A 13,697-nucleotide genomic window follows, 5' to 3' on the forward strand; every position below is an offset into this window, starting at 1 on the left:
TTCCATAGAAGACAAATATTTTATTACCAAAGGAGTTATGATATCAAAGTAAGAAACTGCAAAAGACTTATAAACAACTATAAAAATACTTCTATTTATCCAAAATTAAATATGAACACTTTATTAGTTAAATGCCAATATATTAGTCTCTGAAAATATTTTAAGTCACGTTTGTCTAACATGTTAAACACGTTATATAAAATAATTGCATATAAGAAATCACAATCTGAAGGTAAGAAATTCTAGCTCCTCCTGCAGCTAACTCTAGGATATGTAAGGCTAGTGCTGTTTCCAGTCAGCTGAACAAACTGACGTTCAGGCATCTCCTTTTTCACCTTCCACAGGTCTCGCTGCCTTGCCTCTACTTCAGCCAGTAGAAGTGTGCTACGTCTCTCAAAAATCAGCACCCCTCCTAAGTTTTTCAAAAGTTAACCTTTTCCAAACTTATATGGGTTTGCAGATCCATTAGATACCCATGCTGAAGACAATATTGCATCAGCAGAACAGACCCAAGATCAGCTCCTTGTTTGGTAAATTGTTTCTTTTGGTCCTTGATGCGTTTTATATAAAGAAACCAGCTACTTTTCCATACAGTTTTCTTCACCTGCAGCTTCTAAGATGGTTTTAGAAATTGCAGTAAATATGTAAGGAGATTACTTTCATATGACAGTGTTATAAAGTTACTCGCAAGATCAGAAAATTCAAAGTAGTTTCCAGAGCGTGAAGGTGGGACACAGCCTTCTGCAGAGTTCTTCGTTTCAAACACTGGTCTTTTATTTCCACTTCTTGGACTTCAGCAGCTTGGTTTAGCCATTTCTGTTTATTCCATCTCCAGGAACAAGGTACAGTAGCTTTCCATCAGAATTCTGGCATAAAGTGTTTATATAAGCGAGCAGAGTTACTTGAAGAATGCATGTAAAATGCAAAGATACCAAGTAATGCCACTTCGAAAGAAAAGAGCAGGATTCACCTGGAATCACCTGAAAATTATTTTTTCAAATTTATTCCAGCAGGATCGAAGGCTAGATATATTTTCCTTCAGTTCACAAAATTCTTGGTTACATTTCTTTTTGGACTGTTCACTTTTTTCTGTATCTTTATTGTGTGTATTCACCTGCGTGCAAACCTGAAAAAGAATAGTTTACATTGTTAATTGAGAAGTGCTTATTCTTTTCATATAGACATCTTTTAAAACAAACTGATTCTATTACATCTCAATAAATAATGGAGGTATCTTAGCTGGTAATTAAGCCAGAAAGCTGGGCTACTCACAAAACGTGCTGTGGCGGTACACAGCCTTCATCCCTGCGATGTTCTCGCTCTGAGCGCAGCCCTGCTGCCGCCCCTGCCCACCGGACTGGGAGAATGTGGCTTTGACACACAGCAAATATGGACAGCTGAAACCAGCATGTGCAACTGAGAACATGTACGTCCTCTGTCAGTGGTTTAAAATTTATCCTCCATTATTTGAAGGACTGGAAAAATGAAGCCAATTAAATTGTGAGGAGCCAACCTTAAAAAGATATGGCTACATGTGTGGTACCTTGAGACTGGTGGAACAAGACAGACCTGTTCCCAGGGGTTGGTGCTGTGGCCTAGTGTTCAGGATCTCACCCAGAGACAAGAAGACCATGATTCTTGTCCATATTCAATGACTCTTCATAATTTTTACCAAATTACTTTAACTGGTCTTTAAATAAAACCTGGCATCCATGAGGTTAAGCAGGAGTTTCAAGGGTGACACTGATTTCTGTGACTTAGCTGGGATACCTTTTATGGTAAGGCAACATTGGATTCACCGAAGGTGGCTAAGGAAAATATAAACACCAGCATTACTTTGAAGATCTCCTCCTAGATTATAAGAGTTTCTCCATTTCAAGGAGAAAAAGAATAAGTTAAATGCAGTCTTCAACTATTTAAGCCAATCATAAAGAATTATATCTTTTGGTGCCTATTGGGAGGCTTTTTGACATTTTTGTGTTCAACAGGTAACTGTGAGCCACACCTAAAAGAATGCTCTTCCTTTGCTATGGTAGTCTGTAGATCATTGCGCTAGATTTCAGTGACGCATCAAAGAGCGGATTCTGCCGATGACTAAAAATCCAAACATTTTCATATCTAACTGTTCTCGTTGCATTTGAGTTACTGTGCTTAAAATAAAGATCCAAGGAATTATGGGAAGGGGAGAAACTTGAAACAAACCAAATTAAACATTAATCTTGGGGTAAAATCCCAATGAGAAGTAATAACTACGCTTTTATACATTATAGAAGTTAAAGGCCTTCTTCGCACAAGTGTGGTCGTTATCTTTTACTGGAGAATTAACTCAGGTATTTCAGTACTGAACCTGAGTATATATCCTCACTACAGATTTTCAGATCACTGTCTTAGTCTTTGCACTGAGCTTAAAGTCTACTACAAGACTTATGCTATACAGAGCAAAATTTATCATGCGTATAACATGTGCATGATAGCTGTACCTTTGAGAGGTAGATATGATAGTCTGTGTGGAAGAGCTCTAAGGAATAAATCACATATTTCCAATAAACCATTAGACCATCGGTACCACTCACCTTTTCTTTTTTATGTCTTTCGCATTTGCACTGTAGAACCTGTAATGTCCCACAAGAGACTAATGCTGCTTTCCATCTATAGTCTTTGCTGATTTTTTGCTTATGAAAGAATCTGAGCATATTGCATGCCATACTCTGTAGTGATTCTATTTCCTGTAAAGAGAGCAAGAAAAATATGTCCTCAAAAGGCTGTGCACCATTAATACTTTATAAAGTTGGTTTGTCTTTAAAAAAAAGCTCCATCAGTTACCATTAGTTTCTTTTGCTTTCATAATGCCAGTCTTTTCCAATGAAACACATCACTAATCTGACCTACCTGCCATCTCTTCAAAATATTTAAAGTATCAATTTGTAGTAGTAATAATAGTGTAAGGATGTTAGGGAGAAATCATAGCCATAATGAAATCAGCTGATACAGTTAGGAAAACAGTGAATGATTTTTGGAATCAGTCCTTTTATCAAGTCATGATAAAATCTGCAGCAACAGCTGGCAATTGTGCTTTCTGTCTGTCCTGGTTTCAGCTGGAATAAAGTTAATTTTCTTCCTAGTAGCTGGTACAGTGCTGTGTTTTGGATTTAGGATGAGAATAATGTTGATAACACACTGATGTTTTAGTCGTTGCTGAGCAATGTGTGTACTAAGTCAAGGACTTTTCAGCTTCTCATACTGCCCCACCAGAGGAGGCTGGGGGTGCACAAGGAGCTGGGAGGGGACACAGCCAGGACAGCTGACCCCAGCTGGCCAAAGGGATAATCCATACCATGTGACATCATGCCCAGTATGTAAACTGGGGGGAGTTGGCCGGGGGGGCACCACGGCTCAAGGATTGGCTGGACATCAGTCAGTGGGTGGTGAGCAATTGTATTGTGCATCACTTGTTTGGTTTATTCTCATTATTATTCCTATTATTATTTTCCCTTCCTTTTCTGACCTATTAAACTGTCTTTACTTCAACCCACAAGTTTTACTTTTTTTTTCCAATTCTGTCCCCAATGCACTGCGAGGAGAGGGGAGTGAGCAAGCAACTGTGTGGTGCTTAATTGCCATCTGGGGTTAAACCATGACACTGTCATCTGAGATCTACCCAAACTATTACTTTTAAAGCTTTCAGATCTGAAGTGAAAAGCTTAGCTAGTGCGATTTTCTGTAGAAAAATGAAAACAGATGTTGGGAAGTTTTTATGTTTACTTCCACTGGCAAAATAAAAGAAGTTTTCTGTACTATTTTGTATTTAAAATATAAAAGGATCTTTATAGTTTAAAAAAAAAAAAAAAAGGCATTTCTTGGATATGGAATTGCTTCATATTTTAAAAATATCAGTTTACTTGACAAATTGTGTGATTCCAAATTCAAAAAAGGAACAAGTCTGAATATCATGATTTGACTGTTAAAAGGTAATATTACTCTCTATCACAATATGTTATTCAGGGACTGGACTGTAAAAAGAACCTTTTGAGTTTGTATTCTCTAAAGTAAATTCTGAGAAGTTAAATTTTACCTGAGTATCATTGCAGAAAAACACTTTGCTATTTTCATGTTTTTTATTCTTGCAGCACCTGTCACGATACTCTGCAGACATATTTACCTGTAAAATATCATATTTGTTTAAACATGGAAGGAAGGACTTTTAATCAAGTGAGCCAAGTTTCTCACTAACAGCTGGTGATGTCAACACTAGATTGTTCTGTAGCATCTCCTCGGATGTAGCAGGGTCAGTGTAGACTCCTGAGCTTTTCCTTGGCAAACAGGCAAAGAAAACCCCAACCTACCTACAATTTCTAAAGGTATTCACAGAATCACAGAGAATCACAGAATGGTTGAGGTCGGAAGGGACCTCTGGAGGTCATCTGCTCTGACCCCCTGCTCAAGCAGGGCCACCTAGAGCCAGTTGCCCAGGTCTATGTCCAGACGGGTTTTGAATATCTCCAAGGAGGGAGACTCCACAGTCTCTGAGCAACCTGTGCCAGTGCTCTGTTACCCTCAAACTGAAAAACTGTTTTCAGTGTGTACCCATTGCCCCAGGTCCTGTCACGGGTCACCACTGAGAAGAGCCAGGCTCTATGTACCCTCCCTTCAGGTGTTGATAAGATCCCCCTGAGCTTTCTCTTCTCCAGGCTGAACAGTCCCAGCTCTCTCAGCCTTTCCTCATGGGAGAGATGCCTCAGTCCCTTCATCATCTTTATGGTCCTTTGCTGGACTCCTACAATAGCTCCATATTTCTCTCATACTGGAGACCTGAGAAATGGACACAAATCTATGCATTTTAAACCTTCATATTCTATCGAATTACTTGGTTCTTTGGCATTTTAAAACATGCAGGAATATTTAAATCTTACACGGACATCAAATATGTCTGTCAATGTTTGTCTCAATAAATACATGCCCCAGGCATCTAAACAGATTGTAGCACTCGCTCTGCATATGCACTAACAGAAGATGTCCTAAGCAATATCACTTGCTCCCTTTGCATGACCATAATCTTTTATCAATGGTTTATTCTCTGGGGTTTTTTTTCTTCTACTTTCACACTTGTCATCAAGATGACAACTGAACCCAACTCAACAAAATTCTTTCACTTTCTTCTTCAGCCTGTATCCAGATAACTTAATACAACCAGAAGAGCTTTTAAAAAGGCAGCTCATGACAATTTTGTTAGATCTGCTCACTTAGGCATGCATATTAACACATTGGACACCTTAATTCTTAAAGTTTTTCTGCAAATTTTTGTGTAACATTGCCTATATTTCAGAAGTTCACCCAAGATGAACAGAACTTCATCCAGGAAGTGTTTTCAAAACAAAGAGAAAAAAAAATCAAAGCAAACCCAAAACATTAGGAAGATAATACACATCTCTGCTTGTACCACAACAGAATGAATTTTTGCTGCAGTCACACAGCAACAAGATTTTAAAATAAATAAATAAATAATCACCCTAAAACCTATATATCTGTGGCTGCATTTGCTAACTGCTAAGGTCTTTACCCATTCTCACTGATTTCCTCAGATCATCTTTACTTTAACATACAGTAACCATTTCTGAAGGCAGTTTATTGGCTGTGACTAAAGCAACCTAAGGGAAACCCTGGCCTCAGAAAAGGCATTAGTGAAAACCAAATTAACTTGTGGGGGTTTAGTATATAACCCACTAGTCTTCTCCATAACTGCCTCCAAACATCAGGCTGAGGGACTGACAGTTACTGACTTTGGCTCTGCAATTGCGGAAAAGTGCCTAGTGGGCAGTTGCTCTCACCCAAACAGCCCTGTCCGTAAGATTTGCTGTTAAGTTATAGTGACAAGACTACACTGATTTTACACAGAAGACAAATGAATCTCTCTGGGAAAAATAAAGACAGGAAAATGAAGAAACTTGCACAATAGTTGCTTGTGCATGCCTATCCTAGGAAGTAAAAGCTTCAGAGTTCAGTACATTCCCACACATTAATTCATTAAGACTTTATTTATTTATTTATTTATTTAATTGAATAACAGTTTTAGTTCTCATACAGCCTCCTAAAAAACTCTATAATATTTATTACAGTAAAAAAGATAAAGACTCAAAATGTATCTGGAAGAATGGCACTGCTCCATTCAAATCCTTGATGGCAACCCTAAGGCACTGAGTGCATCAAGCTTCATCCTGCAATTGGGTAGTGGCAAGGCATTGCCATCTCCAGCCCAGGACACCCACCCACCTTCCCTGACCCTGCAGCTCCAGCAGAGCTGGGATGCACTTCATGGCTCTCCACCACAGGACGACAGCAGGATCTGCCTCCCAGAGGCTGTTATTCCTGTTGTGCTGTTTTCTCTTATAGATCAGCTATCTTGTAACTGCTCACCAAGAGGGTTTACTGTTGTTCTCTGGGAAACACTGGTCTTTGTCAGAAATAAGATGACAAACCAAAGGGGCTACTTATGTCTTCTAATATGGCCATGAATATTTTCCCCATCTTTGGTGCCTTGTTCAGAATGAGGTAATTTATCTGTGGAGAAGTACCCTTTTCTCTTCATAATCTCAACAAATGCAACAGGTTCAGAATATTTTTGAAGAATAAATGGTCGTTCCCTGACCCTAAAGGTATTTTGTTTCCAGATGAGGGCTGATGTGTCTTGGTAGAAAAAGGTTGGAAACCACTGGCATAGTGCTCTGAAGGATGGTGGTGGATCATAAGTGTGAAGAAATAGAATGGCTCCTGATTTCACCTTCGGAAAAGCACTGTATATCACTTGTATTTTGTGCAAATAAATCTTGATTTAAGACTGCAACAGAATGATGAGTTCTTGTTTAGTGACAAACTCAGAAAAATCCCATTTTTGTAGAAATGCCTCTGCTAATCCAACTATGGAAAGTGCTTTCTCCCATTAAAGTGTTCTTGACAGACTAACTTAATTGTTAATAATTCAAGATGAAGAGTTGGAAGGTAGGTTTTGGGTATGGATCGGTAAACTGTTACGATACTGTTTTACAAAGCTGTAATAAATCTGGCTGATAAAGCCATAATGGAGGAGATTCACAACTGAGAAAGTTAAGTTTTTGTCTGCTGCCATCTAGAAAAGTTGATTGCTTGTTGGCCAAACAAGATGTATTAATAGGTAAAACTTTTATTGTTTTATCAATTTTGTGCCTCTGCGCATTTGTATTCAATGAACAACATAAACCTTCAGTCAGTAAGTCTGCCATTAGTAGAACAAATTACAGGTTGTGTAATGCTTTCTTCTCTTGATAAGAAGATCTAAACAGAAGTAGTCATGAAATTACTTCAGAAAAGAGTACTTTTAAATGTAATATATTCTACTATTTAGGGCCAAATGGTACATGTGTCTAACCACATTGTGCATAGGCACAAATACCTGTATCACGGTATTTGTACCTGCAAATAGGCAGCACCCACATATTTCAGAGATCTTAAAGAGTCTGAACTGTCTCACCCGCTCAGATAAAGCCACCATTTCAGGATAACATGTGATTTTAAATTGGTCTTCTATCATATGTTAACATTAGAGCTTTTTTATTATTATTATTTGCTATCACCTAAAAATAATCAACAGTTTTTGAAAGCCCAAGAGCTATTACCTACCAGCTCATCGATGTCGTGGCTTAGTATATTCTCATACTTCTCACGGATGTGAGTTGTTTTATTTCCCATTGCACAACTAGATGAATTCACTGGAGACAGAACAAGAAGCAGTGGCAGAACCCGAAAGATAGATCTAAAAAAGGCTGGATTACAAGAGCAGTTAAGTACATATTAAATGCCATAGAGTGTATGCTGTATTAACAAATACATTATGTAATCTGTTAAAATAGTTTAACTGAACAACCAAATAACATGTACTTTGGGGGAAGGATTCAGCTCCAGATTAAGACACTTTGGGTGTCTAAACTCCCTCATACTCAAGGATGATTTAGCCAGCATGGTTAAGAGCCTACAACTATTGAGCTGACCAGCTGCTTGGTGTCTACTTGGGCTGAATTCATCTCCAGGTTTCACTGCAAGGGTTGACAAGATCTCTCCATTGATCACAACTGGACTATAACCACCTAGTCCATATGTAGACAAGTGTCTTAGTCAAATAGGTGTAGACATTTGCGTGTCTTAATCTGCAGCTGAATCTCATCCTAATTGTCCATTTTTCATATTATAAATTCTACAAATGCCCATGAACATGTCCTTTTCACGCTGATCAAATGTATAAATCCATACTAGAGGCCATAACATGAGATAAGGCAGCAACACACCCTTCTCTGCAAGTTTTTTGCAATCTTTTGGAGCAAGTCTCACTGTCCCTCACTTTTTTTTCCCTTCAGTGGACCATCTTGCTTTGTTCAGACCCCTGGTCTTCTGTCCTTGCATGACATCCAGAAAAATACGAGTTCAGTGAGGATGGGCAGAGAGAAAAGACTAAAATACCAAAAGAGCCTGAAGGGACTGACAGGGTAACTGGAGGCTACAGGTGACTGGCCTGATGCTGGGAATGAAGGATACTGGGTACAGGATGATACTGGGATTAGGACGCTCATAATTGGACTCTGGCCTACATCTAGACTGGCTAGGATGATGCTGAAATTAAAAGTTTGGGGAAAAAAAAAACCCAGCTAGAAATCTATATTGGAGGATTAGCAAAGATCACAGCAGGTTCCTGGACTAGTATGAGCTTTCTCTACCCATCTCTGCTACTCAGTAAGAACAACGACACCCAAAGCAACTGCGGTTTCAGCCAGGAAAGGCAGAAGGGATGCCCTGACCCCAGCTGCTATGTTCCTCCCTCTCCAGCAAGGATGGAGCAAGGGTACAGCCAGTCCAGCACTCAGAGATGGGCATCTCTGGACTTGGGTGTCACTAGTAAATCCCAGCCTCAGACAGAAACCTTGAATAACTAAGAAGAAAAAAATGAAACTGGACCATAATCCTTACTGACCCACCTAACCTCTGTGATGCAAAAGCCACAGTCACACCATGAGCTCATCTGCCATTCAGAGAAATGCAGTCCCTCAGAGTCCAGCCCAGCTGACTCCCACTGCACACTGCTGCTTCAAAGCAGAATGCATAATGTCACTTTTCCTGACTACCAAAGCCTTTTTTTCTGATAGATTACTTGTGAACATGCTGTGATGTACACCTCTGTCCTAGAAACAGGACTGGAAAATTTTTACCTGTACAAGCTGAATTCCAAAATTCTTCCCGTGGCAAGCTGCCTGCCAAATTTCAATGGGAAATCTGATGTCCTGAAAACCAAATTTTCTAACCTTTCCATATACTGATCAACCAAGGTCTATTAATATCTCAAAAAATCTAGCCTGAAGAGATAATGGGTCCTAAATGGATCCTACATGTAGTAAATAACAAAAACTAGGTGAGGCTAACTAACCTATTATAATCTTCAAACACCAAGTAGACACCTGACTTCCACAGAGCTTTACCTGTGTAAATCTCTACACTAACTATGTCTGTGCCAAGCGAATTATCAGTTTGTAGGACTGAGATTTAATATTTTAAAATAAGTTTACAAAAAAATGCAAGAACTCAATTACAGGCCAACATTTTTCCAACATACCATTGCACCCCTTGATTCCAGTGCAAAAAAACCCTGCAATGCTTGCTTCCAAATAACAGTGATACAAATAACTCGTGGATATGATGAGCTTCAAAAGATACAATCTCCTAAATTAAAATCAATCTAACAGATTCCATCACTTACAACTTTGTTTCTCCTGTAACAAGTGGACACAATAGGTGAAAACTGAAAAGTTGCTTCTTTTATTTTTACTTTATCTGTTGTACAGATTGTGAATATTTTTTCAGCGAGGAAATTACAGAATCAATGCAGATAATTCTGAAAGAGATGTTGTGCACTTATGAAGTCCCCTTGTCCCGCTGCAAGATTGTGATGAAACCTGTTCAGATGTTCCTAAATGAGTCCCCTGGAACCCATTAGACGAGTGCCATAGAAAGTTCCAGGAGCTTTAGATTGAGAAGTGGAAGGATTTTTCTTAAAGTTAGGTAACTTCAAAAGAAGCGGAATTGATAGCGCTCCATACAACCAGCACTTTGAAAGAGAGGGAGCGTGTCTTACTGGTAATACCTCATCCTTTCAGTAAACTCCCCAAAACTCGTAAGTTGTATCTGGAAAGTCCCAAAAAATTCTCCCAGAAAAGCCGGGAAGAGTTAGCATTCCCGTATTTCCAAATGTAAAAAAGCCCCTCTCGGTGGTTTTTTTTTTGTTGTTGTTTTTTTTTTTTTTTTAATTAGAAGCCCCCTCCTGTGCGTGCCGCCCGGAAGGGGCGCGCTCCCGGCCGGTCCCCGCAGTAGCAGCCCGTCCGCAGGGCCACCTGGCCACCCCAAAAACCACCCGCACCTCCGCGGGCGGCAGCCTCCGCCCCACCCCGCAGTCCAGGAGCGGAGCGAGTGTTTCCCCCTCTGCCTCGCTGAGCCGGCGCGAAGGTGCGGGCGGGCGCGTCGCGGCTCCGCGGGTCGCCCCCGCCGCCCGTCGGGCGAGGAGCCGCGGCTCTGCCGGCCCGGGCGCGCCCCGCGGGGCGGCAGGTGCCCGCGGTGCAGCGCGGAGCGGCGCGGAGCAACGCTTCCCCGCAGCTCCCCCGCCCCGCACCGTCCCGCTCGCCTCCGCTTCTCCCGGGCTCCGCTTCCCGGCAGCGGGCGGGATGGGAACCGGGCGCTTTTACTTTCATTCTAAGGAGAACAGGGGGAAAAAAAAAAAAAAAAAAAAAAACAAAACCACAACAACAAAAAAAACGAAAAGCAAAACTGGGAATTTCCCCGGCCGTCATCGCGGGTTTAAAAGGGCACCGGGCGGCACCGCGCCGCCACAGCAGAGAGGCGGCGGGGCCGGCAGCGCGGAGCGGCGGAGCCGGTGAGGAACCAGCGCGGCCGGGGGCGCGGAGCGGCGGAGCCCGGCCCGGCCCGGGCGCAGGCGGAGCGGGGCGCCCGCGCGGTTCTGCCCGCCGCCGCCTGCGGCGCGGAGCGGTGCGGTGCGGTGCGCGCTCCTTACCATAGAACATGGTCCGCGGAGAGGGTGGCGGGGAGCTGCGCCGGCGGCTCCGCGGTCATGGTGGCGGCGCCGTCTCGCCCATGGTGCCGCAGCCCGCGGAGCGCCGCGCAGGGGGGCGAGAGGAGCCGCGGCGGCCGGGCAGAGCTCAGCAGCCCCCCGCCGCCCGCCTGCCCGGGGGGGGCGCGGCGCGGTCAGAGGCGGCTGCGGGGCGCCCGGGATTTGCTTTTCCCATGGGGCTTCAGCCGCCGGCGGGTACTTTCACTTTCCGCTCCGCCGGCAGCCGCGGTGCTCCGCGGCCTCAGCGCGGCGAGGCGGGCGCGGGCGGCTGGCCGGCCGCCAGCGGAGGAGGCATCGTCCCGGGGTGGGGGTGTGTGTGTGGGGGGGTCGGCAGCGTCCCGGGCCGGGCGGAGAGGAGCGGCGGCGGGCAAGGGCCGGGCGCGGCGGCGGGGCGCCCCCGGAGGAGGGCGGCGGGCGGCCCGGAGCGGCTGTGGCGCGGCCGCGCAGTGCCGGCGGGGGTTACATAGAGCCCCGGCTACACGCCCAGTGCCGTGTGTGCGGCCAGGGAGGGAAGGATGGACCTTGGCAGTGCACGTGGAAAGAGCCGCTCATCGCGGGGAGGAAACCCTTGGGGGGGGGGGGGGGGGGGGGGGGAAAAGAAAAAAAAAAAAAAGAGGGTGAAAAAAAAAAAACAAACCAACCAACCAACAACCAAACCCCAAGCGCGTTCCAGAGTCGCTCTTTTGGAGGAGTGAGACTTGGTTTCTGAGCGGCCCCGCAGCGCCCTATCGCTCGCCCGGCTGTCCCTGGGTGGGTCGTGGGAGGCGGGACTGCTGGGAGGGCTGCGGCTCCGGTCGAGGGTTACCCCAGGCTGCTGGCACTGTGTCAAAAGCGCAAGGTGGATGAGTTTCTGTAGACTTCGCTACCATCCCTCCCCCCGCCAAAAGCTCATTTTGAGAAATCTGAGAGGATTAAGAAAAAACGGTGAATGGCTCAGGAGTTTTAGTGTAGAGGGAGCTCAGGTTCTAAAAGACAGAGCTGTAGCCAGATGTGTTTTTCTAGGTAAATTCAGAATGCAAAAACTCATGCTTTGGTGCAGGTGAAAAGGCTTGGAATAAAATAAAATGAAATGTCTTTGTAACATCCCCTTCACATCTCCTGCCCAGCCTGCTTTTTGAATTTTGAGTTCTGCATCACTTTTCCTGCTCTGCATGAGAACAGAGAGCTGATTCCATAACCCCTCTCCCCTCTCATAAGGGTGTTTATCCACGGGGGGATAGATACAGGGGTGTGAGTATCAAGGAGCAAATATATGGAGTTGGCTAAGGTGTAGACTGCTCAGGATGGTTTCTTCCCATTCTCTCGTACTGGAATGCTGCCACTTCATTCACATACGAGGAGATACTTGGCCTTCTTTACTTGTCTCTGGACTACACTCTGCTTTGGATTTGGTATACATTTCTCACGAGTTTTTCTTTGGAAAAAATTTAATCAGTCCTTCTTCAGAAGTATTCTGACAAGATTCAAGAGTGAAGGTGTTTTCCACGCCTTTAGCTTTGAGCTGGTTGGCTTTAGTAATAATTTCACATCACTACCATACTGTTTGGGCAAGGGACAGTGATCGATATCAACACAGCTCCATACAAAGAGCAAGCACCTGTCCTTGCTTGTTCCCTTGGTGTGTGCCAGGCTGGATGTGACGGATGGCTCAGATCTTGCATTTGGACAGGGATTTTGCCTCACTAATAGCTACATGATCTAGTTCTTAGATGTGTCTTAGGTTGTTATTTTTTTTTTTTCATTTATTGCCTTCTTTTCCCTCTTCTGCCAAATATTGTCTGAAAACATCCCTCTGTGCACATTTGAATTTGCTGGTGCGTGCAGGTCAGAGAATGCTGCAGGACTCTTCCTTTTGGGGGCAATAGTACCTGGTGTAATGCAAACAAATTTATGAGTCCCTGTTTCTAGGGTCTGGCACTTAGAGGCTGACACTTTGAAAACTCAAATTTCTTTAAAAAGCTGCACTGTAAAGCTCTAGTCATGCAAAACCATATCCACAAGATCAATTTTCCTTCTAGGCAAATAGTTCTTCAAATTTCTTGTGATAGTACATGTGTGCTCACACAATGAAGTATTTTCTACAGATGCTAGTAAATTGTCAGGATGTAAAATATAAAGGAAAACTTCAGTTGCTTTGGTTATGCTAGTTTTCTGGCTGAAACATCAGGAAGACTAATAATTGCTTCAATTTAAATTTTTAAAAAATAATGTGATTGATGGAAGAAGTTGGCGTAGTAGCTTTACTCGTTAATGGGAACATGACTCTGAAAGGTGATGCTGGAGTATTAATAGGAGTTCTGCTCTTTGGTAGTGGCAGGGTCTTGTCTGCTGTTTTTTAAGAAGATGAAGAGACTTTGCATTCAATGTATATGGAACTTTTTCTTTAGTCAAAGTGACAAATAGATGCTGTGACCTGTACTTTGGCCCTAATCATGTATTTAGATCCCAATTAGTCCCTATTATGTGACCTAACCCTGGACTGTGGCATAAATTTATGATACAGATGTTATTTGATGTATTTGTGTGTGAAGGGTCCTTGAATATGGTAACTTTTATGTGCTTT

The 13,697-nt window shown here is 43.2% G+C and overlaps 1 protein-coding gene across 3 annotated transcripts; it reads right to left on the reverse strand.

The window, feature by feature from the left end:
* Positions 1-12,961, reverse strand: IL7 (interleukin 7). 3 transcript variants are annotated; one of them, XM_074883317.1, is made up of 5 exons: positions 11,078-12,949; positions 7,651-7,793; positions 4,073-4,159; positions 2,574-2,726; positions 1-1,126 (listed from the first exon to the last, which is right to left on the reverse strand). In XM_074883317.1, the coding sequence occupies exons 1-5, from the start codon at positions 11,085-11,087 to the stop codon at positions 977-979; spliced, it is 543 nt and encodes a 180-aa protein (XP_074739418.1). In that variant the 5' UTR covers positions 11,088-12,949; the 3' UTR covers positions 1-976. The 3 variants fall into 3 exon arrangements, with proteins under 3 accessions (XP_074739418.1, XP_074739427.1, XP_074739435.1); XM_074883326.1 differs by having other exon boundaries at positions 7,651-7,739; positions 11,078-12,948; XM_074883334.1 differs by lacking the exon at positions 4,073-4,159 and having other exon boundaries at positions 11,078-12,961.
* Positions 12,962-13,697: the final 736 nt, after the last annotated feature.

Source organism: Strix uralensis, chromosome 1 (assembly GCF_047716275.1).
Source record: "Strix uralensis isolate ZFMK-TIS-50842 chromosome 1, bStrUra1, whole genome shotgun sequence".
Taxonomy (NCBI): domain Eukaryota; kingdom Metazoa; phylum Chordata; class Aves; order Strigiformes; family Strigidae; genus Strix; species Strix uralensis.